The sequence below is a fragment of the Cucurbita moschata genome, unplaced genomic scaffold (assembly GCF_002738365.1).
Source record: "Cucurbita moschata cultivar Rifu unplaced genomic scaffold, Cmos_1.0 Cmo_Scf00052, whole genome shotgun sequence".
NCBI lineage: Eukaryota > Viridiplantae > Streptophyta > Magnoliopsida > Cucurbitales > Cucurbitaceae > Cucurbita > Cucurbita moschata.
The window spans coordinates 1198109-1221808 of NW_019268568.1; the positions used below are offsets into that span (position 1 = coordinate 1198109).

Sequence of the window (23700 nt, forward strand, 5' to 3'; positions counted from 1 at the left end):
TACCCATCCAAACACGTGCATTTTGTTTAATAAAATATGACCCATGATTTTAAAAAAAGAATCATACATAAATCCAATGGCCACTAATGATTTGGCCAATCCAACCCATGATGATCAAATAAGTCAGTTTTGTACCAAAAAGAAACGCCAGACTTTGAAATCAAACAATGCTGATCCTCTCGCATTATTAACCAAATCCAACAGACTATTTAGTAAAATGAAAAATACCAATATTTACATGGTCATAGCTACCATCATCATACTTTTCAACAGTTTCAGATTGAACTTCATACCAGAAATCAGTGCCACAGCTTCATGCAGAACCCGGGCGGTGTCGTCGTCGGTTTTTTGCTCGATATGCATTCCGAAAAAGTATCTACAAGTTGTTCTGCAAGAGATGCTGGATCTTCAATGAAGGTATCCACAAACACTTTCACAATCTTCACTTCTTGTTGGGATGCTCTCAAGCTGTACCAAGTAAGAAACTTCTGTCTGAAATTTTTTTCGATATGTCCTTCGCACTCTAACCATCTAATAACCTTCACATAGTGTTCAAAATCCCGATCCGAAACACCATTTTCAGTACATTTATCGTCCTGTCTTTCCCCAGTTCGCATCTTCGACGTGCCACCGTCTTGAGGTTCCCCACCTTTTCGAGTCCTGTTGTCAACGTCCTTGCAGTTGGATTCCAGTCTCTCACCCCTACCAAGACTGTCCTTTAGCACTTCAAGCTTGCAGGGTGTAATAGGCAAGCCATCTTCAGAACAGCCAACGAACGGCTGGCGCTCCATTCCAGACCGAACCAGAGCGCCTAATTGATTATTGGTGTTGAGTTTCGGCGCAGATGATCCATGCCTGTTCTCGAGCTTTGATCCGACAGAGTTTGGAATCAAACATACAATTCCAGCAGCATTTGCCTCATCCAGCACAGGTACTGTTCCTGCTGCCGTTCCTTCTTCACCATTGTCACTGAGGTTAAAAGCATCAGTGGATAAAATAGCAGAGGAATGCATTTCCGTGCCCTTTGAATGGGCGGTCGAGTTCTTTCCTACGTTATCGGTTCGATCACTATAGGGAAGAATGTCAGTAGTTTCGTCTTCAACCGAAGAAGGATTCGAAAGGTCGCTACAGTTGGTTGCATGGCTTTGGCTTCTCTCAATTTCTAAACAACCTGGGTTCTCTTCTACCTCCCTAATTGTTGAGAATTGAACTTCAAACTCCCTCAACTCCCTTGTCCCTTCAAACAAAACAATTTTGAAATGATATTCAGTAGCAGGTGATAGTCCCATCACGACACACCTCGCCTTCGGTTGTTGTAGAATATATGTTGGTTCTGTTGGATAATCTGCATCATCCGCCTTACGATGCCATAACGTGAAGCCGACCCGGTTCTCAGAGGATGATCCATATTCACAACTCAAAACCAGAGTGAGGGATGTCGACCGAACATCTTCGAATCGAACCATGTTTGTCGGAACAAAACTTGCATCTGCAAAACTAGCTAACTATAAATCACAGGGTTCCTAGACAAGCTATTAAAGGATCTGCTTAATATAATCTTACCTTGAATGTCAGGATTAGGCACAATATGTAAGGATTTGCTGGAGAGCATCGAATCGAGTAACTCAATAGCAGAAGCACAGAGTTTTTGAACGTCGGGTCCAGATAAAAGCCTGTTTACGATACCTCGACCCATCTTTACCGGTGCACCAGCTATTGGTCCCACTTCAGCTTCAAGCTTCTTCACTGATTCATCAACAATCTGATAAAGCACTTTATACCTTTCAGTTCCATGGAGAAGCTTTTGGCTCAAAGAGACACGATAACACAGTATGTCGACCCTTCGTGTTTCTTTCGCATGAACTAGTTGCTTTCTGCAGCACCTGAAGAATGAACATAACAGGAAAGTTATATATAAGGTCTCACAATTGAAGGATCTGTGGAACCAAAAAAGATTATTACCCAAGCAAATCGTTTAGTTTCCCACAAGACACACAGTAGAAGCTCCCATCAACTCCCCTGCTTTGTCCGGCTTTCAAAATGCCCGATCTTTCATCTTTTAAAGCACATTCGAGATGACACGACATGTTGCACGAGTCACCTTGAAACGGAGGCTCCGCACTGCAACTTATCCACAAGCTAGGATCCTTGTTATCGTCATACTGACGACAGATGCAGCAAGAACACCTTCTACAAAACGTATCTTCTGGATTTAGAGTCGCTCGACAAGCCAAGTTCTTGCAGCTCACGGTATGACCCGAATCATTATGAGAACTAGTGCTCGGAAAGTCACTTGTAGGAACTAGATGATCGGATTTCCTCTGCCTTTTGGTAGTTTTATGGCCACTTGCAGGAGACTGTGGCTCAATGTTTTTCGAAACCTCAGGCACCGATGACTTGTTTTCGGATACAAGTCTCAAAAGATGCTCTATTATTTTCTGCTTCGTCAAGCCTGTATATTTCCTTTCTTTCCCCATCTCTGCACACAGCACTTGTAGAATGTCTTGACGACTCCATGACTGCAGTTTCTCACACGCACCGTGTGACCTCGAAATTTCATAAACAAGTTCTCTCTTCTCTTGCATACTCAACTTACTACATTTCGGCGAGTCGAAAATAGCACCTAGAACGTAGTATAACCGATATACATATCACTATCCAGCAAATAAAACGAGCATCATACGAAAACAAATTGACAAACACTTAACTACACCAAAGAAAACAGGCAAGAAACAAAGAACAGCCAGATTTAAAGGCAAAATGAACACAAAATTTTATGCATAGGATCAAAAAAATGTAAAGAACTTCAAATCTTTTGTTGCTTAACCATTCTAAGTCACAACAGTTTCTGTATGATTCTAATTTGACTCAATTAGATCTCCCAAAACGCCTATGCTATTATCAGATATTGATGGTTTTCTTATATGCAACAGCATACACTTTCTCTAATTCGATGAACTTTAAAGATACATAACAAGGAAGTTCTGGGTATAAAAAGTAAGAACAATGAACTAAAAAGCCACTAAAACCAAAACATGGGTCAAATCTAGCCTCACACACACAAGAAATTGTCCTTGTGGTATAACTCTAATGCAAAAGACAACCATCCGACCCTTAGAAAGCCTAAAAAAGAAGGCCATCGGTACCACCTAAACCAGAGAGAGAGCAAAACGAAAACCCAGAAGCCAGAAGAATTGAAATGAAGGAATATGGAAGAGAAAACAAAATCTGGAGGAAAAAGGATGAAAAGGGTACCATCGAAGGAAGAATCAGTAGCCATGGCGAAGGTGTTGAAGCCTCCACATTACCACCAAAAGACGAACATCTTTAAACCTGCCAAAAAGGAAAAGGAAGAGAAAAGAAGAACATATATAGAATTCGTGAACACAGAGGAGCAAAGAGGAAAAGAAAAGCGTAAAATTAAGAGGAGGAGAAGAAAAAATTAGGGATATTCAGATGGAAAGAAAGAGCGGAATCACAAGTACCAAGAAAGGACACCTTGTATTCCGCCACCACTAAAGATCCCATCATGACGGCGGAGGGCTCACAGACCTCTCTCTCTCTCTAACTCTTTTATGGGTCTTTTTTTTTTTAATCTTTTTCAGAAACCAAAACCCAGAAGGAAGAGAGAGAGACTTGCAGTGAGCAAAGGGAAAAGAGAACACCCAACAAAAAAAGGGACCAATTTGTTACTAAAAATACAATTTTTTTTGTGTATTTGTTTAAAAAGTTGCAAAATTTAGGAGTTTGGAAAATTTGTAATGCAAAAATCCAACGACCCATTGACTTGCCTGAGGCAAACCTTGTTAGAGTAAGGCGACTCTCCAGATATTGTTCACTTTGACCATAAAGTATCTATTGCTTTACTTTGGGCTTTTCCAAAATATCTTACACCAATGGAGAATGGTGAGAGTATTCTTTGATTATAAACCCAAGATCATTTTCTAAATTAGCGGATGTGGGACTTTCATCATTCAACAAACCTATTTTCCAAACCGTTAAGTTTGAATGAGTTTTCAAGAATTCTCAATTTGTACTAAAATTATGAAGAACAAGATGAACCTTCACTCATTTATGAACTTCCAAGTTCATACTAAAATTTTAGACTTCCTTGTGTTTAGTGACATATTGGACACAAAACGAAAAGTTCAAGAATTTATTTGTTATACTCGAGTAAAAGAGGGGTACATGAATAAACCGATACCACATTCCAATGAGAATGATCTTAAGAATATGATGACTATATCAACAAGTTGCACATTTCTTTTCGGTGGCTCAATCATAGAAACTCCAACTAATGGGATTTTGCTTGAAGCAATCTTATATTGGGTTGAAAGAACCTGGGTTTGTATGGGGGGATAGTCTTTACTTTCAAAAGCGTTACATGGTGCAAGAAAATGTCGGGTTTAGCTAATTGCACACCTACCTTCTATTTCGGACTCCAAGACTACAAGGTCAAGATGGCAACATGATTTCTGGCAACAACCAACTCTATAAGAATCAAATCAACACTCCATTCAAGAAAGTCAAACCCTAAGTAATAATTTATAAACCGTTCTCCAACTTTTCTTTAGTTATCTTCAATGGTAATTTAAAAACTGTGTTCTCGTGAAACGATCTCTTGTAATACGATATTTAGAATATTTCAACTCAACGTTGGCAGTATACATTTACATCTGATCGAGATTTTTGTACCAAAACACGTCGGGGTCAGGAAATAAAAGGAGTAAAAAGGAGTAGGTGGAATGCAAATTGGAAATAGGAGAAGGGCTTCAAATGTATCCTAATATGTCGGCAGTTCTATTGGCATTCATTACCTTATCTTTTATGTCAATATGTGTTAGGCATATATCATTTTCTTCATTTTAAATGCACATGCCTCCATTTTATTTTTAATTATAAAAAATAATTCATTTATTTAATTTAATGAGGTTTAACAAAATGCTATATTTATAACTATTTGTTTTTAAAAATTAAATTTTGAAAATATTTTTTAATAATATTTTTGCAAATATGATTGATGGCTACCCAACCATAAAGAGAGACAATATTATGAAGTCATCCAAATGCTCATTATTGCTTCTAAAACTATATATTATTTTTTAAATTATCTTTGATTAAATTCCCTATTGAGTACCCTCCCAATGGTTGACTTTAAGGGTTGTGCCACAGAGAATCATTATCCACTAGTAAAATTACCTATTTGTCCTTGTGATTTGAGTTTAATTCTTTCAATAATTTTGAAAGTTTTTTATCTAGTTCTTATAGTTTTGGCTTAGAGAGGGTCTTAAAAGTGTCGATCCTCTATTGAATTTTATACGTTTGTTCGTTCTAAAAGTTCGTTCTATGAATGAAATAAATTGAAAAGTTGACATGACCATAATTAACATTTTGATTGTTGAAGACCCAAATGATATCTAAACTTTTTAGACTATTTGGTTTTTTATGGCTGGATGACAGATATTCCAGTCTTGCTTGTCTTAGTCGGTTGACAAGGAGGATGTCACGGTCATGCTTGTCCAAAGCATGTTGCTTATGACCGTATGACAGATGTTCTAGTCTTGCTTGTTTGAGTCGGTTGACAGGGATGTCAACCAATCGAGTGGGAGAGGATGTCATGGTCATGCTTGTCCAAAGCATGTTGCCTATGGTTGCGTGCCTGTTCCAAACCTCTTTGCCTTTACCCTTTCATATTGGGTCAATATGGGGGTGTATGACCCGTTCACCAGAATCGTGTCTACACCCGCCTGGCAAAAATGCCCCAAAATGTAACACTAATTTCAATTTCTCAAATCTTTCTTTCAAAACTCTCTTTTGATTGAAATCTAAAACTTTCTTCTTAAATCGGGATCAAAGGCTCAAGCATACGTTGCTTGACCGTAGACGATGCAAGAACGACTAGGCATAAAGAAGTGAGTGCCGCCATCCCAAGTCCATTGTGTTTAAAAAATGTCTACTTTATTATTAATATTTTAAATTTAGGTCTAATATATCATTAAACTCGTAATGTCTAATAGGTCTGGTAGGTGCCAAACTAACTTAAAATTGGTATCAACATTTATTTCCTAAAATTTTAAAATATTTATTTTAGCTATTATTATTAATTACAACAATTAAGCATTTATTTAACGAGCATTGAGCCCAATTTTTCTAATACTTCATTTTTTATTTTTCTAGAAACCCAGGTGTTTGCCATTCGCCCTAATCCATTAGAACTTTTCTGTAAAAATTGTAGATCAAACACCAAACCAACTCGCTTACATAAAAGGAGTAGGACAAAAGGTTTTGAAACTTGAAAACTCATGCTAATAAACAAACTGTTGTGATCACGAAAAGGTCAAAACGTAGCAACTATTACCAACAAAATCGAAGTACCAAAATAGCTTGAACAGATAAAAAGAACAGGAAACATGGGCTGAAGAAAAACTCGATTACAAAATAATTTATGCAGCACCAGCTCCCTTTCCCTTCTTTCTTTGGAGCTTCTTCATATAGAATTCAAGCTCTTTGCCCTCCAAGATATATCTGTAAAAAGTTTGCAATACCTCAGTAACATTACCCAAAGATCCTTCTCCTCACCTTCAATGATTGTGTGAAACCAAGTCGGAAAGAACATCGATAGAATCTATAATCATTAAGAGTGTCATAATGCTTACCCGTCTGCTCGGCCACATTGACCTGGTCTTGATGAGATACAAGCCATCAATCGACCACTGCTGAATTGTTCTTCGATATGCGGATCGAGCTTACGGTCCTGCTGACGTTTCTCTATTTTGCGCTGGACATGGTTACTCTTCTTTACCTCTTCAGTTGGAGCATCACCTTCCTATCAACCATACAAATCAAGTTGTGTTATGGATGGAGTGTCGTATCACATTAAACTAAATGGTATCTGTTAGAAATGCCATAACTTTAGATCAGAAACTTAATTAAACATAAAAAAAACTTGTACTTGGAAATTGTGTAAACCGAATCAATCATTAGAGCTATAAATCTTCCTATACCTCTTCCTTCTTAGCAGATGCTACGGTCTTCTTCTTCCGTCCAATATCCACTCCATAATGCTGAAGATACCACTGCTTAAATGGTGCTGCATCAACTTGAACTATGGCACTCTTCACCAAGGTTTGAGTACGAACAAGCTCATTGTTGGATGCATTGTAGACCACATCAAGAATACGTGACTTCCTAGTCACGGCCTCACTACCCCAAGAGTAGTTTCCAGTATCAAGCCTAAAAGCACGCCACTTCACATTGCCCCCGCGAACTCTAATCCTCCTGATTGACTTGTCACTGGATATCTTGGTGTTGGCAGGTTGCCTTCCGAGCTCATACCTTCACAAACAATGAGGTAAGAAACAATAGCAAGAGGGCTTCAAAACACATTAGCAGATGAAAGTTGTAAATTGGATTGACAAAATTTCTTCTGTGATAGTTACAAAAGATGAAAGTTTACACCTTGCTACAACTACAACACTTAAAAACAAAAGATAAAAAATTTCGCCTACAAAATTACAGATTAGTACTGAAAACCAGGCAAAGAAAGATAATCACAAACTTTACCATAGAACTATTAGCAATTAATGAAAAGAAATGGAAAGAAAACTGATTGATCAATATGCACGCAGCAAAATATAAGAAGAGAGTTACTTTCTCTTCTTCCTCCAAGCCTTCTTCTTGCCTCCAGTGGCACGCCTCTTGTGCATAGAATCACGAGAAATTCCTATAAATGAAGTCTTCTCAGATTAACAAAAACAAAAAACGTAAAACATCGAGATAAGTAAACAATCTGGGAATTTGTATCTGACATACCCATGTTGCTGAGATGAGAGCTCTTGGCGTGAAGCCAAGTTTAGAGTTCCTGAAAAAGAAATATCAAACAACCCTTTTGAGAACAAGAGTAAATTCCCAACAAAGCCCATCAATTTTTTTTTTATAATCAGTTTTCTGAGCTTGGCCAAATATTTCCCAGTGTTCAATTCAACAGCATAAGAGATAATTAAGGCTGTTCGAGGGTTAATTTCGTTTGGGTGTATGAACCATGATCAACATTTATATAACAAACCAACGACCTAACCCAACCCAACTGTTTGTTGAAAACTAAAATGTTAATGAATTAATTAAGCCTCCTAAAATTAAAATATCACGAATATCACAAAGTACTAATAGCTATTAATAAGAATTCAAAACTTCTTAAACTTCATTAAGACCAACAACAATCAAAGACACAAGTTACCTTGGAACTACTATGGTAAATCTCCAAAACCATTGATATTACACGAACAAAAGCCTACGAAAAGTTAATCGGCAAATTGATAGCGCTAAACGACCACCTAAAGCTCATAATCAATAACTATATCAAAGAGCCATTAGCCAGAACCACAAAGTTATCGCAATGTACATCGTTAATAAACTAAAATGCGACAATAACCATCAAATCAGCATGAGCAAAAAGAGGACACCGATTACTAATACTCTCCAATATTTTACATTCAAACAACATTCTATTCTGGAACTGTGAGAAGGACGACTAACACAAAAAAAAAAAAGAAAAAAAAAAACATTAAATCAAGATTGCAACAATTTTAGAACCTGAGAAAATCTCGAAAAGAACAAAACACATCCAATGAGCAACGAACCTTGTGCGAACGAGAGAACTCAGGATATAGAAGGGAAGAGATTGTAGAGGACTGAGAGAGGGGTTTTGATGCGGCGAGGGTTAGGTTTAATTTCCTTTCAGTTTGTTCCACTGTGTTTTTAATGGGCTGGTCTATATATTGGGCCTAAATGTATGTTTTTTAAAATGGGCTGGACTGTCTATCTAATTTTATCTACGTTTTGGGCCATTTTAAACTTTTTATGGGATGGGCTGTCTATTGGGCCTTGATGTAAGTATTTTATACTGGGCTGGGCTGTCTATCTTGTTTTGGGCTATTTTAAGTATTTTCATGGGCTTGGCTGTATTGGGCCTGCATGTAAGTATTTTTAATGGGCTGGGCTGCTATCTAGTTTTATCTACGTTTTGGGCCATTTTAAGTATTTTTAATGGAATGGGCTCTGTATTGGGCCTTGATGTAAGTATTTTTAATGGGTGGGCTGTTTATCTAGTTTTATCTTCGTTTTGGGCCATTTTATTAGGCCTTGATATAAGTCTAAAGATATTTAAGATATTTTCTTTCGATAATGTTTTTTTTTAAATGAAATATTAATTGGATTAGTTCGCACAATGTCCTTATGCCATATATTTAATACTTTAATATTGATATTTGAAGGAAATCAAAAAATTAGAAAATCATTTTAAAAAAAAAAAAAGAAAAAGAAAAAGAAATCCAATAAATAAACTAGTATACTAGGAAGACATAAAATTAGGTAAATGAGAAAATATGTTCATTAAGATTAACATTAACCTTATTGCTTAAATAACTTAAATATTCTTTATTAATTGATATAATTGATATCACATATATCAAACATAAAATCATACTAAAAGTCCCCTATCAATGGTAACAAGCCAGAATTCTATGAATTTTTCCAGCAGTACTGCAACTAGAAGGCCTTCCAAGTGACACCCTCCCCATATTTCGTACGGTTAACGACTCGATGAGAGACGACGGAGATGAAGAAGACGATGACGACGACATAGAATCCCGAGGAGAAGCCATGAACTCGCAGTCCGAGCTGAGAAATGAAAATGTTTCCAACTTATCATTGCTATAGTCTATAGTTGTTGCTTGGGCAGCTCTCCCACCATCCCTACTCTTCTTGACCCTCCTCCAGAACCAAAGCTTCATCGTGGGTCGGGGTCGGGTTTTTGGTTTCTCAATGCACGGTAGCGGTAACCCGAGGCTGATAACTGCTGGTGGAGGGCTGAGGGGTGGAAGCAAGTCTTGAGGGGGTGGATCCTTGGGGGTTCCTGGCTGTGTTTCCCATTTGAAAGGGACTCCTTCAGCTGCTCCACAGTAATAAGTGCTGCGAGAAGAACAACCTATTGAAGATGTTCTTGCTATCACTTTGCTCTTCATATCCCAATGAAAGTTTCCATCCATATTCTCTTCTTTTTTCCCTAGAGAGTGACAGAATTTGATTGGTTTTGTTGGAGTTTGAGTGTTTTTGTTTTTTTTTTTCTTCTCTGAAAATTTGTATGAGATAAAGGGACTTTGTTGATGTTGTATATATAGAGAAATGTGCATTGGTAGGCCTATTTTTCAGGGTTTTGATGGAGTTTTGTGGCGCATGATCCTGTTCTTGTGAGGATTAATTTGCAAGTTATAACATCTGTAAAGTTTCTATTTTCCTTCTTTGGTTTGTCTTCTTCATATTTGAGTATATTATTTCCATTTTTTCTCTTCTCGGGAATTTAAAGCTCTAGCATAAACGTAAAAATTAACCTCATTTCATCCTATTTAGTAAAAGTTAAAAGGCATTTAACGGTACAATGTTATAACATATTATAGATTCGATGGCTATTGAAACTAAAAAATACACGGTAAGAAAAAAACCTAATCTTACTATGCAATACAAAAATCAAAATTTCAAAAGGTTTAATATCAACGAGCCTAGTAGACCAAATCGAAGCTTGGCTTAAATTCTTGCTTTCAAATGACATAAGCATAACTTATAAACCAAACACTCTCTATAGTAGCCTTCTCCCCATACCCTAAAGGCTTGAAATAATGTCGGGTCGGCCACCAAAATGGGCACGTTTTAATGATTTGACCTTCTCGAGTTGACTTTGGAAGAGTTTGAACATGATTAATTTACAAAGAGATATAAGAATCAATAATTTGAAAGGGCAAGAGGAAAGAGAAGAAAATGACGTAAAAAGCAAAGCAAAGCAACCCCATTCTTTTTGGTATTATATTGGGAACCCTTCAAATTAAAACATAAAGTTTAAACTATCAACAACCTTCTTTCACGGCCCCTTCAAAGAAGCTTAGAAACTCAATCTAAGTTTGAGTTTCCCCAGAATGTGTTTCTCCTGGAAATACGCCAAGATATCAACATCAAAGTTTTGCGAGAAAGATTTGCAATGACTTGTGGAAACTTGAGCATTATTTTTATATAAATAGTTAAAGACAAGAGAATTCAAATGTAAAGTTCAAACATTCAAACAAAAGGTTGAAAATATATAGGCCAAGAAAAAAAATTACAATTTGAACTCAAAGATAGGGCCATAATCCCACACCCGAAGTCCCAAGAAGAATTTGTGCCATCCCTAGCAGCAATCTTAATTGGTTCCGAAGAATATATCTTCATTCAACTTCTATCTATGCTTGAGGTTGTTTATGGAAAAATCTAATGCACTCGAAAATATGACCGGGATAATTTTGGAATGGTTAATATCACTTTAGGAATATGCAAAATCAATCTCAATATCGTGTTAAGTGTAAAACCAAATGTCAAATTGATCTTGAATGTATAAAGGTACATTTGAGAGTGATTTCACAACGTGACAAAAGTAATTTTAACCCTTTCAAAATCACACTTTCCAAACATACACTTAGTTCTTCATCCCCATTTCTAAGCATCCTATCTAAAAGTTTTATGGTTTGTGTCCTATAAAATTTAAGAAATCAATGCAAAAATTAATATAAATGAAAGTAGCAAGCAATGGCATCAATAATTTAAAGGCAGAAGGTTATAAACTAATTACATTAGTAATGAAGTTTAGAGTTATACATGCCTTTAGTGTGTGTATTCAAACAAGTAGAACAGGTCTACTGAATCACCTGGTTAAGAATTGCTGTACAAAGGACGGGTTTTACCGTTTTCTTGCCCATGCGGCCACTCAACTCTATAATACTCTACAGCCACTGAGCTTGTTTGTCTTCTATTGCCTGCACACGTGCCCAGAAAGAACGAGACCAGTTATGCAAGCAAAAATGAAAACATGTTTACCATTCATTAGAAGATATACGTAACATTATTTACAACTATATAGAAGAATAAAAACATGTTTACCATTCATTTCACCCCAAAAGATGAAAAGATATCGTTAACATTATTTGCATAATCAATTTTTACACATCAACAGTTATCTCAATAATGTTATGAATGCATGTCATCATTACATGAATTTCATTCTCATTATAAAAAAATAAAAATAAAAAACTCTACAATGGTATTTTTTGGGAGCATATGCAAAGTCCGAAGGTAAAAATAGAACTTTTTAAAATCCAATGGTAATTTGTATAATTTAGCCTAAGATATACAAGTAAGCCATTAATATGATTAAAATGATGGTATTAACGGCATTAAGCATATTTTGAAAACTAGAATTACATCAGGGAAAAACATCCCCACGTCTTGGAATAACTAAAACAACAAGGGATGATAAAACAAGTTCATTGCATTCTCAAAGCACTTTTACAATATATGCGTAGACATGAAACTAACCACAGTAACAAAAACCATCAGACCGCTCGCACTATGAAGGGGGAAAAAACCCACCACAAGAGAGTAAGTTCTAAAAAGGACTGCCAACGGGCACAAACAAAGAGAGAAATTAACCAGAGAGATTTGGCTTTGTCCCGGTTATCTTAACTACTTGAGAGCTAACATATAATATAGTAGTCACCTATTGAAGAAGCATTGAAAAATTCCAAAATCACCACAGCCCATACTATCACATGACTCGTTAATGGTGATTCTGGAGTTACAACTCCACAAAAAACTTGTTTAGCATGTTTGGATGGGAAGGGCAAGGGCTAGACAGATGGTTGATTTCTTAATGATTGTAACTAGTAAAGTATTACCATGAAAAATATGTTAAGAGAGAAAAAAATAAAATACTCAAATGGGATCATAAATATTTTAAGATTTTGTGGGAGGTCGGTTTTCTTTACTTCTTCTTGGAGCTTCTTACATATTCTTTTATAACTATCATCTTTCATCTATTAGTGCCAAATGAAGGCATCTACTGAAACCCCTTTGGCTTTTTGCATGAGCATTTCATAAGATCAAGGAAACGGTACCCTGTTTCTTTTATATATACACGAACACATAATCACACACAATAAAATCAAATGCTAGTTATGATTAAAATTTGAAGAACAAACGACAAAAAGTGTCTGGTTGAAAAGAATCTGAATGATACCTGTAATGATGGATTCTCAGCCAGAATCAAAAGGGCCCTTAAGACTCCTGAAAAAATGTTGGTGGTATATCAATTTAAACCCAAACTACATTAAGATGTGTAAGGAAATGCATTAATACCTTGGCCTCTCAGACTTGGCATGTTTAGACATAATTGATGCCTGAAATACAAGCCAATTAGTACAGTTATTAATTAATATAAACCTAAGTTTCTCGAAAAAGATCACAAATATTTTGGTTTGATCAGATCGATAGAAGAAAAATATATGGCATAGCCCAAATTAGGCAGAAGAAGAAGAAAGTCCAAACATTGTGTCTAAGACATAAATTTAATCAGAGGAAACTCCAATCTAAATACCATGCAAAAGAATTTCTCGTATTTCCAAACGGGTAGAAACTTCACGAGCACACCAAATTCAGAGAGATACGTGCTTTCAATGTGTCAGAACTATAGATCCAAAGGACCACTCACAAATTGCACTGATTTACATAATTTGAAATCTCTCATAAAATTAAAAAATAAAAATAGAATGCTTTCAATAGGGGTGTTTAGACAAACCGAAGACTCGAAAAACTGAGCAACTCAACCTAACCCACTTGGTTTGGGTTGGTTTAAAAATAATATGGTTCGGGTTGAGTTTTTTTTCTCTTTTTTTTTTTTTCTTTACTCCGAGTAGGTTGGCTCGGTTCTTAGGTTGAGGGCCTGAAATTTTGAATTGAACTGAACTGGCCCAGTGGCCATATTATTTCATGTTGTTAAACCCAGCACTGGCAACCCATATTATTTTTAAACCCAGCAGCCCAGCCAATCTTTACGTAGTTAGGTTTAGGGGTGTTAGTGGATTGGGTTTAGGGACATTTTAGACCCAACCCTGTAGTTTGACTTGCTGAGCAAATTGGAAACTTGAGATAAGAGAAGCTCGTTGAAATTGAAGATATGACACAGATTTTAATTGGCTGAGCAAGAAAAGTAGAGTACCTGCTCCTGGATTATGCTCCTTGCCTCTACAAGTTGTGCTTCTAACTCAAGTTCCCTCTCCGTAGCTTCAGAAGTAACTTCAGATTCTTTCTGAGCATCTTGCAGCTCTCCCATCCGCTCCTTCAAAGTTCAAGATACTATCAGTAATAAGTATCCATCTCTGTCTAGAAGAAAGTGATGTAGTATGAAAAACAATTCACCTTTATAGACGCCATCTTATTCCTAAGGCTCTCTTCAATCTTATCTCTAGCCATATGAAACGGAAGGTCAAAAACATCCTGCAAAAAAAATAAAAATAATAATAATGTTACCAATGCATCAATCAGGTGACCACATGAGAATAGTTTGGTCCATACCGTCCTCCCACCAAAGGAAAACCTTGCACCTTCACTTTCAACTCTTTCATTAACTGCAAGGGGTTGCTTAGGCAGTCCATTTGGAGCATTTAGGAAATCCCTCATATCAACCTGCAAACCGCATAGATGTCATAAGTACAGATGAGAGTCACAAAAGCATAACTCAAACGCATACAACAAAACAGACTATATATGAGTTTAAGCTACTAAAGAGATGTAGATCAACAATTCAAGGATTCAAGAAACAAGTCACAGACCACTTTTAATGAGAAGGTGAAAGGAAATCCAACTTGTTGAAATATTCTGGAAATCAATTGGAGTAAGTGGAGCACACACACAAACGACTATCATAATCATAAAGAACAGGTTCAAACATCGTATAATTAAACTAATGAAGTTCGGAAGGAGAAAATCCCTACTTGGTGAACTATTGGAGCTCTTTGGAACAAATCAACACTCTTGTAGACAATCGGCACAACCATTGTAAAAGCTAATAAATAAGAAAATTACTTCCGAAACTCCAACTTAAAAGTTAGAGCTCTGAAAAAATAAAATCCAACAATACATTAATATTTACAATAGAAGAGAGAAATACTTTCACAAAATAATGAAATAAACCAATAAAATAATGAACTTCAAAATTAAAAATTAAAAATAATTTAATAAAAGAATGACAGAAAACCTCGGTATCACAGAATCCACCATAACAGATTGTAGACGTATTTCACATACTATCTTTTTATAGAAATCATTATCAGTCTTCTTGCCATTCCAAGTTCCACGTTGTCGCCCTTCTTTCTGCTCATATCATAAAAGCCATTAAATGACTGGAATGATCCATTCTCTATACAACATTAAAATGGTTACAATATACCTGTAGCAAATTCATTATCTCCATTCCTGATCTAGATTCTTTCTTTTTCTCCATTAAAACTTGGTTTAGCCTTTCCTGCAGATATACAACAGCATCTCTTTGTAAATATTGATCTACTCTAGGGCTGAAAAACATCTCAAAGATATCCCACCTGCAATTTGATATACTCCTTTTCTTTCTTCTTCATCTCATGCATGTGTTGAGTTCTTACTTGCTTTGGTCACATAAACAGAAAGTATATTTCATCATCAACACTTACATTATCACATAGAAACAATTATCTATCACGCAGCATCCAACTACCCTAACCTGATTGCCAATAACCATTCTTTGAAACTCATCCTTTTCCTGCTGCAGCTTATCAATTTGGGCTTTGAAAGCTGCCTTAGCTTTGGCTTCCTAATGGGAAAATTTTTCCTTGTTCAATACAAATAAGATAGAGAAATTATAGAATTTAGAGAAGTCTTGAGATTGTACTGTTCGTGTAATTGTTGCAATCTCCCTATCTTTAGCTTGTATTACTGACTCCAGCCTCTCAACTTTAGTCTCCAATCTTGATATGTCTAAAAGTAGTCTACCACAAGAAAATAAAGGGAAATGTGGACAAATAGAAAGATAAATTGACATGATAGTATTTCAAGGAGACATGATGTGAACTAGAATAAGTCATTCCATCATATAAATGAACAGAAATATCATCAAAATTTAAGAACAAAGTCAAGCTATAGATTAGATGCAAAGGTGTGAATATCTTCCAAAATATAGAACAATGAAGAGCTGAGCACTTCAAATCCGGGAAAAAAGATTTACATTTGCACACATAGAAAGTTTTCTAGAGCACTTCAAATGACTTGATAAAGTAAGAGGCGTGTTGACTGTTAAAGAGTATTGTAGTTCAACTTTCTCTTCTAGGGTTTTGCTAGGTAAACCTTTCGGTAATTATGAGCAATCTCTGAAATGTGACAATTGGAGGAATCTTTTGTAACTCCTTTGATTTGAAGGCTGATGATTCAATTTCAATTATCTATGAAATCGTTTCCGTTATGAACATAAAAAAAAAAAAAAAAAAGATAAACATCGATACCATAACCAAACAGAACATCTTTTGAAGAATGTCTTAGCACAGTCGTATAAATTAATTCACAATTGATGCACTCGGTGATGTCAGGCGCCATATCATCAATCAATCCTAAAAAATGCCGTTACCTTTGTCTCTGTTCATTAGCAGATTCCCTAAAGTCAATGTCACGCTGCCTCTGTTGAAGCAGGAAATATATACAATTGCACGTCCTCGCGATAGACACCTACATATTTCAGTAGACATATCAAACTTAGAACATTTTCCATAAGCAAACAAAATAAAATTATATATGCATATGTATATTAAAAAGAAAGGAAGAAACCAGCTTATTGACTAAAAGGTAAAACACTAACCGGATCATTCGAGAAAAGATCGAGCGAAGCCGGAAATCCAAATGTGATAAGCGTCTGGTTCAAATACTTAGCGCAATGGTCCAAGTTAGTGACATCCGCAAATGTATAGTTACTGAAAACACACAAAACCTCAAAGCATCAACACATTTCGCCTATACACTCGCCACACCAGCTACCATACAAAAAATGCAAATGTAGACAGACAAAGCTCGGCAACAACAAAAACAGGAGTGACAGCCCTAAAATGCAGAGGAAACTGACCCGACCGAGTAGATAGACTGCGGAGATGGCTGCAAAGAAAGAAACAGAAGACAGAGAAACCAAAACAGTGTCAGAGAAAAATGAAAAGCAATGAACCGGTGTATTGCAGTGTGCGAGTTCGTAAGGAATCTTACACTGAGATCAAAGTCTGTTTTGGTTGCTGCCATTGTTGGAACGTTGAAGGAGGAGGAGGAGGAAGAAGGGCGGATCAGGTGGATAGATCCATGGCGGAGCGGTGAAGAAATTTAAAAGAAAAGTACGACGAACTTTGGAGCTGGAAGAGAACTAGTAACAATGTCCACTAACGACGTCGTTTCGTTTGTACGAAATTTATATGACTGAAATTTGGAGTTCGAGTGAAAGTATTATACGAAATTTATATGACTGAAATTTTGGAGTTCGAGTGAAAGTATTATACGAAATTTATATGACTGAAATTTTGGAGTTCGAGTGAAAGTATTATACGAAATTTATATGACTGAAATTTTGGAGTTCGAGTGAAAGTATTATACGAAATTTATATGACTGAAATTTTGGAGTTCGAGTGAAAGTATTATACGAAATTTATATGACTGAAATTTTGGAGTTCGAGTGAAAGTATTATACGAAATTTATATGACTGAAATTTGGAGTTCGAGTGAAAGTATTAATGGATTTATATAGGTCAAATTTTTGTAAAATATAGTAGATCAATAAAAGATTTTTTTTTAATTTATTAAAAAATTTCAATAAAAACTTATCTTTCAAAAAAATAAATAAATATATATATATATTAAATATTCTTAGTTTAGAAAATATTTTTAAATTTTTAATAATATTTCAAAAATATTTTGAACTTAAAAAAAATCATTAATATTTTTAAACATTTTAAAAAGTTCAAAAATACTTTTACCATTGTACTATGCTTAAAAAATACCGATAAAAATTTCAAAGTAACGTTACCACATTTTACCTTTATTAAAAAAAGTTTGAAAAATTCTTACTGTTAATAATATAAACAAATAGACACCTCACAAATTATATCAAAATTTATTATTATTATTATTTAAATTCAAGAGTATTTTTTTATGTTATATTTTTAAATTTTTGTAAAAATTATTAATAGAACTTTTAAAAGGATATTTTTAAACACTTTCACAAACAACGAAAGTTTAAAATATTTAAAATAAATAAATAAATAAAATAAAATAAAAAAGAGATGGGTAACTCTGCCAAGTGGATACAACCAACATATCTCATGAATGGTGATGCTATGGGTGCTCCTCCCAGCTAACAACAAAATTTAGGATTTAAATTGATAAGTTATTAATTTAAAGTTTTAATATATTTTTGTTAGGTGAGAAAAGGATCCACATTAGAATCATTGCATTTACAGTAATATTTGACCATCATATTTAAATATACACATAATTTTTTTTATTAAACACTATCTTTTAAATAAAGTCCAAAAATAAATAGTACTAAACAAGATTAATTATTTTATATTGGGCGTTTTATGCCTAGAAATTTGAACCAAGGAATTAAATAATAGCTTATTAAAAGTCAAATTAATTAATTGTTCGATAAGAAAACGTGTTAAACTATATTTTTAGTCCCTTTAATTCCGGATTTGTGTTGTAAAGACCTATAGAATTTGAGTGATTAATTAATTGAGATCATAATTCACTTTTCTTTGGTATTTATTGATTATTTACCTTGTTTTTACTTTATTTGGTAATAATTTGATTATTCAAACAAAATTAATTAATTGGATTTGTGGATGGTAATATTCTAAAAATTTATCCTTATACTAACCAATTGAACATATTACAATTAATTTATACGTGTACCATAAATATAAGAAGTTAGAGGTTCGAATCGTCTCAATTTCACGTGTCATTGAACTAAAAAAATTACTATATTATGATTATTGATATCATACACGTGCTCTAATAAAATCTCACTACACCACAATAGATGACTTATTATCAATATTAATAGAAAAAGAAATAATGACTAAATTAATAAAAATATTCTTAGATTAAAACTATTAGTTATGGATTGAAATCACGAGGAATTGGACAACAAAATACGTGTTGAATGATGAAAGTCTCACATCAACTAATAGGAAATGATCATGGGTTTATAATCAAGGAATAATCTCTCTATTGATACGAGGCCTTTTGGGGAAGCCCAAAGAAAAACCATGAAAGATTATGCTCAAAGTGAACAATATCATACCATCGTGGAAAGTCGTGTTCATATAATATGGTATTAGAGTCATGTCCTAAACTTCTCAAATATCAAACAAATGACTCCAAAAGAAAAGGAGGCTACGCACTTTGTTAGAGGGGAGGTGTAAGATGATTAAAGTCCCACATTGGCAAAAAATGTCAGACTAATTAGAAATTTGTGTCCGTGTAAATTTTTAGACTAATTAAAAAATTTGGATTGATTGGGTTAGTGACGTGAACACGAATAAATAAAGTTGACAGCTCAACCAATCTAATACTTTGTTTTTTAGATTAGGTTGTTTTTTTTTTAATTATATTAATAACTAAAATTTCATAAAACTCAAATATCAAACATTCACGTGTCATAACGCATTAACCTCAATTACAAACGTAAAAAATTCTTAATTTTTACAACAATTTTAAAAATAGAAACGGATTGAGTGCAACCGAGCTCAACTAAGAAAACATAACTACACGAACTAATTTAAATTTTTAATTTTTCAAAATTTTAATAGAATACCATTTTTACCGTTATAATTTAAATGGATGAAATTTGAGTTCACATGAATCAGGTCTGGAGAACAATGTTTTGAAAAGGTGGTTGACCTGAAGAGACAGGATGGCAGGCGAAGGTGGGGGATTGGGTGAAGAATTTGAGGCCTTGAAAGTGTCAGCACGTTTGTATGGGAAACACTCGTTTTCCTTATTTCATCACCACAATTCCTAATTTCGCCGTTGGGCATTTGGGATGCTTAGTTCAACAATTCGACCAATAACTTTTTCTGCGATTCAACCGAACTAAATGCATGTTAGAACTAAATTCTCATTTCAATCATTCAAAGACACGAGAAATAATAAAATTGAAGTTTACAATTTTATTGAAGAAAAAATCGATGTTTTTATATTTTAAAATGAAAAAAGAATCGAAATTTAATTATCAAAATAAATTACTTTAAATTACATTATAAATTAATCCTTAGTTTTAGAAATAGTTTCGAAGTTTTTTATTTGATTTTTATAATTTAGTTGGCTATTTTTTATTTGACCATAAGTTCATTATTCAAAAAAAAAAAAACAATTTTAGGCCCCTCGTACCAAAAATATGGTTAACAAATTAATTAAATGCATATAAGATTATTGTACAAATATACGGGAAGGAATAAAAATTAGTATAAATTTAGAATTCGATGAAAAAAATTAAAAAAAGGTTAATAAATTTATTTACTTTTATTTAAAATGGGAACTTTTTTTTTTATTGGTCCACGTGGGAGCACGCTATAATGCTTCCCGTTTTGGACGTCTTCTACCTGTCGTTTCTTTAAAGGCCAAAAACTCGCCAAATTTAGCCGATTAATCGGCCAGGAAATTATTGAAATTTTCAAGAATGTTCTAAAGTATTCCATTAGAGTTTGGAAATTAGACCAAAGCTGTTCAATCATTTTTGACGTCTAGTGCTTGTCTTTATTCTAATTCTTTTAATTTTTTTTTCTTACGTAAAATATATACAACATGCATGAGATTCTGTGTGAAATTCATGATTTCACTTTCATGTTATCTTTACAAACATTTTTCATGAGGCTAACATACATACATAATCGTGACGTTTCTAACATACTTTATAACATCTATTGATATGTAGTGTCTCAATAGTTATACATATGGACATAAGATTCATATGCATGCAAGTACGATATATCAAATAAAACACATAATAAACAGTCGTAAGACGCTGGTTGTGTTGAAGATTATTGAGAAGGAGTCTCACGTTGGCTAGTTAAGAGGATGATCATGAGTTCGTACATAAAGAATATTTTCGTTCGTATGAGACCTTTAGAACTTTTGTTCAAAGGGTACAATATATCATACTAATGTCGAAATTCGTGATTTCTAACAGTTTGATGATACAACACGACAATTTCTTCCATCTAGCTGTACTAATCTTTACTAACTTCAGTTACATCACAAGGAATAGCAAAAAAAAAAAAAAAAAAGAGTAGTGGGAAGGATAATTACTCATTTACTTCCGCTACGAGGAAATAGGGAATTTCATCTCGTAAAATTATGGTCCCAGCTCCTTATTTGATCGAGCTCCTAAAATAATATTCATATTAAATTGGTTATAAAAATCATTTTCATCCATGTAAATCAAAGAACAAACCATTACACGTACGAATTTATAACTCACTAAAATTAACATCGTGCCAAACATTAATTTTCAATTAACGAATATTTATATAAAAAAAAATTAAATATTTCATGGTATAGTCTACTCATTTTATAGATATCGCCACTCACAATAACGATATAGATCAAATCATTTATACTAATTATAAGGTGGATTATATCATCAGTATAACTAAGATAAGACGTCTAACTCTATCCATATATTCCATATATTTTATGTTATTACTTGAATGTGATTTTCCTATATGTCAACCACGTCTGGTTTAAGATTACATTATTAATGTTGAATAGATAATATTAATCAAAAAAATAAAATAATCAAAATTATTACTAAAAATTAAATAGCTTATTACAAATTTTAAGAGCATAAATACCAACGAGTAATTTTATAAATTTTTCTTGGTTCAAACACGAGGTCACTCCCCTTATATTTATGATTATGTATGTACCTTGTCACATTATTAGGCTACTACGATTAGCGAGAAGTCTTTTATAGTTGATCTACATATCTATCTTGGTTGGTTTTACAGGAAACTAACTCCGTTGCACACTTAGACTCGTTAAACCTAGAAATATGACATTTATGCTTCAAGATAAAAATGAATGAATATCTCAAGCGAGTGAATACCAAGTATAAGAGACTATAGCATTGTTTTTAAGTTATAGTTGTCCTAATCTGGGTTAAAATGGCACACAATGGTGTTTTAGAGCAACGTTGTGTGCTAGGTTCTAGTAGTCAAGAGCCGTCTTTCATACATATAAATAAGACAATGATACTAAAAAAACTTAATTTTTCACGTATATATCCAAGAACTAGCGACTCAGCCACTTAGCTTTGAATCTCTTTAGCTTTTTATAGATTAATTTGGTATGTTAGTCAATTTTGAATATGAGCACTCAGAATTTATGTCAACCTTATGCTCTATACCCATCAAAGGCAATATTTCATTAGGCAACTCTTCAAAAAATACTCTTTGAATTTCTTCAAAAGAAAAAAAGACAAGTTTTTTTTCAAATATGACCACGAACATCCAAAATATAGCTTTCCTAACCTCACAATATTTATCTCTTTAATTAGTAAATTTCTATTTTTTTTAAATATTTTTTAAAAATTAAAAAAATATGTAATTAAATATCTTCGTGTCGTATTATTTCGACAAAAAATTAGTGGAGCATATTATAATTATCCTATTTGTATAGAAAATTATAATAGTTTCGCTCTCTGCATATAAATTTAAATTGAAAGGCGGAGGATGAAGGAAGTATAGATGCATTAAAAAGTTGGAAATTTAGTAAATATTTTTTGAAAATTAAAAAATGTGTAATCGTTGATGGAATAAATTTGTAATTTTTTAAATGGACGAAACTTAACCATGGTTAAGTAGGGTGGCGTTAGGTGGGTTTGACTCTTTGGGTTTGGTAAGCGATCTCTCCGTTTGGTTCACGAACGCGCTCTCCATCAATCTCTTTCTTTCTTCGTTCTCTCTCTCTTTCTCTCTCCACCTACAGCCAACAACCGAGGGAGAGAAGTTTCATCATTTTTCCTCTATTTTTCTGGTCATTGTTTTGCCTTAGTTCTGTAGCTGTTTTCCGTTTCTCGCCGGAATCCGGTGCTATTCTCTGAGCTTATCATTTCGTCTGCCGGATTCCGCAGGTTGTTTTCTATTTTTTCTTCTTCTTGTTTTCGTTCAGTTCCAGTGTTGCTTTGGCCGTATGCAGTCGGAATCCAGGTCGATGAAGGTCTCTCCGTTGGAGCTTATGTCGGCAATAATCAGGAAGGCGATGGATCCGTCGCAGGATTCCTCCGACTCGGTTCGGGAAGTAGCTACTCTTATCTTGGAGAACAGAGAGTTTGTCATGATCTTGACTACCTCGATTGCAGTTCTGATCGGCTGCGTTGTGGTCCTTGTTTGGAAGAGATCCAGCGATCAGAAGGCTAAGTCGTTCGAGCCACCTAAGCAATTGATAGTCAAAAAGCCTGAGCCGGAAGTCGATGATGGCAAGAAGAAGGTCACTGTGTTTTTTGGCACGCAGACCGGTACAGCTGAAGGATTTGCAAAGGTGTGCTTGTGGAAACACTTGTTCGTTTACCGACTTGGAGTTTTCTTTTCCCGTTGGATTGAATTGTTAGCTAGGCTACTGCTGAATGCTGATGGTTGTTTTTTTTTTCGTCTGATTTTGGTAATTAGGCTCTTGCTGAGGAGGCGAAAGCTCGATATGAGAAGGCGACTTTTAGAGTGGTTGATTTGGTATGCATGACCAGTTTTTTTTTTTTTTTTTTTTTTTTTTTTTTTTTTTTTTTTT

The 23700-nt window shown here is 34.4% G+C and overlaps 5 protein-coding genes across 8 annotated transcripts in view; 1 reads left to right on the forward strand and 4 right to left on the reverse strand.

Annotated features, from left to right (window-relative positions):
- Positions 1-127: 127 nt before the first annotated feature.
- Positions 128-3652, reverse strand: LOC111436189 (VIN3-like protein 2). Of its 2 annotated transcripts, none has more exons than XM_023073910.1 (5): positions 3499-3652; positions 3256-3333; positions 1963-2623; positions 1564-1883; positions 128-1489 (listed from the first exon to the last, which is right to left on the reverse strand). In XM_023073910.1, the coding sequence occupies exons 2-5, from the start codon at positions 3278-3280 to the stop codon at positions 300-302; spliced, it is 2196 nt and encodes a 731-aa protein (XP_022929678.1). In that variant the 5' UTR covers positions 3281-3333; positions 3499-3652; the 3' UTR covers positions 128-299. The 2 variants fall into 2 exon arrangements, with proteins under 2 accessions (XP_022929678.1, XP_022929677.1); XM_023073909.1 differs by having other exon boundaries at positions 3486-3652.
- A 2619-nt stretch (positions 3653-6271) lies between these two features.
- On the reverse strand, positions 6272-8769 carry LOC111436251 (40S ribosomal protein S8-like). 2 transcript variants are annotated; one of them, XM_023073993.1, is made up of 6 exons: positions 8640-8769; positions 7813-7861; positions 7651-7723; positions 7005-7335; positions 6657-6826; positions 6272-6525 (listed from the first exon to the last, which is right to left on the reverse strand). In XM_023073993.1, the coding sequence occupies exons 2-6, from the start codon at positions 7814-7816 to the stop codon at positions 6444-6446; spliced, it is 660 nt and encodes a 219-aa protein (XP_022929761.1). In that variant the 5' UTR covers positions 7817-7861; positions 8640-8769; the 3' UTR covers positions 6272-6443. The 2 variants fall into 2 exon arrangements, with proteins under 2 accessions (XP_022929761.1, XP_022929762.1); XM_023073994.1 differs by having other exon boundaries at positions 8593-8657.
- A 728-nt stretch (positions 8770-9497) lies between these two features.
- LOC111436141 lies at positions 9498-10046 on the reverse strand. Its single transcript, XM_023073838.1, has one exon. The coding sequence runs from the start codon at positions 10044-10046 to the stop codon at positions 9498-9500; it is 549 nt and encodes a 182-aa protein (XP_022929606.1).
- Positions 10047-11628: 1582 nt separating this feature from the next.
- LOC111436112 (afadin- and alpha-actinin-binding protein A-like) lies at positions 11629-17283 on the reverse strand. Its single transcript, XM_023073793.1, has 15 exons — positions 17134-17283; positions 17000-17028; positions 16739-16850; positions 16511-16608; positions 15782-15878; positions 15614-15703; positions 15456-15518; positions 15305-15379; positions 15163-15228; positions 14431-14541; positions 14275-14352; positions 14075-14194; positions 13216-13256; positions 13097-13143; positions 11629-11837 (listed from the first exon to the last, which is right to left on the reverse strand). The coding sequence occupies exons 1-14, from the start codon at positions 17164-17166 to the stop codon at positions 13113-13115; spliced, it is 1044 nt and encodes a 347-aa protein (XP_022929561.1). The 5' UTR covers positions 17167-17283; the 3' UTR covers positions 11629-11837; positions 13097-13112.
- A 5560-nt stretch (positions 17284-22843) lies between these two features.
- The window catches only part of LOC111436181 (NADPH--cytochrome P450 reductase-like), an 11765-nt gene continuing 10908 nt past the window's right edge, over positions 22844-23700 (forward strand). For both annotated transcript variants that reach the window (XM_023073898.1, XM_023073899.1), the window contains exons 1-2: positions 22844-23457; positions 23586-23645. In XM_023073898.1, the coding sequence (XP_022929666.1) occupies positions 23110-23457; positions 23586-23645 (408 nt within the window). In that variant the 5' untranslated portion in view covers positions 22844-23109. The remainder of the gene's footprint in view (positions 23458-23585; positions 23646-23700) is intronic.

What these genes read in the sequence shown, in the direction of transcription:
- LOC111436189 (XM_023073910.1), bottom strand. Translation starts at nt 3,280, where the DNA reads ATGGCTACTGATTCTTCCTTCGATG. An exon ending in TACTGATTCTTCCTTCGATG is followed by an intron (nt 2,624 to 3,255) that starts GTACCCTTTTCA and finishes ACTACGTTCTAG; the next exon opens with GTGCTATTTTCGACTCGCCG. An exon ending in AAACTAAACGATTTGCTTGG is followed by an intron (nt 1,884 to 1,962) that starts GTAATAATCTTT and finishes TTCATTCTTCAG; the next exon opens with GTGCTGCAGAAAGCAACTAG.
- LOC111436141 (XM_023073838.1), bottom strand. Translation starts at nt 10,046, where the DNA reads ATGGATGGAAACTTTCATTGGGATATGAAGAGCAAAGTGATAGCAAGA.
- LOC111436251 (XM_023073993.1), bottom strand. An exon ending in GCTTGGAGGAAGAAGAGAAA is followed by an intron (nt 7,336 to 7,650) that starts GTAACTCTCTTC and finishes TTGTTTGTGAAG; the next exon opens with GTATGAGCTCGGAAGGCAAC. An exon ending in CATCTGCTAAGAAGGAAGAG is followed by an intron (nt 6,827 to 7,004) that starts GTATAGGAAGAT and finishes TATGGTTGATAG; the next exon opens with GAAGGTGATGCTCCAACTGA.
- LOC111436112 (XM_023073793.1), bottom strand. Translation starts at nt 17,166, where the DNA reads ATGGCAGCAACCAAAACAGACTTTGATCTCAGT. An exon ending in GCTAATGAACAGAGACAAAG is followed by an intron (nt 15,879 to 16,510) that starts GTAACGGCATTT and finishes TTCTTGTGGTAG; the next exon opens with ACTACTTTTAGACATATCAA. An exon ending in GCCAAGTCTGAGAGGCCAAG is followed by an intron (nt 13,144 to 13,215) that starts GTATTAATGCAT and finishes ACATTTTTTCAG; the next exon opens with GAGTCTTAAGGGCCCTTTTG.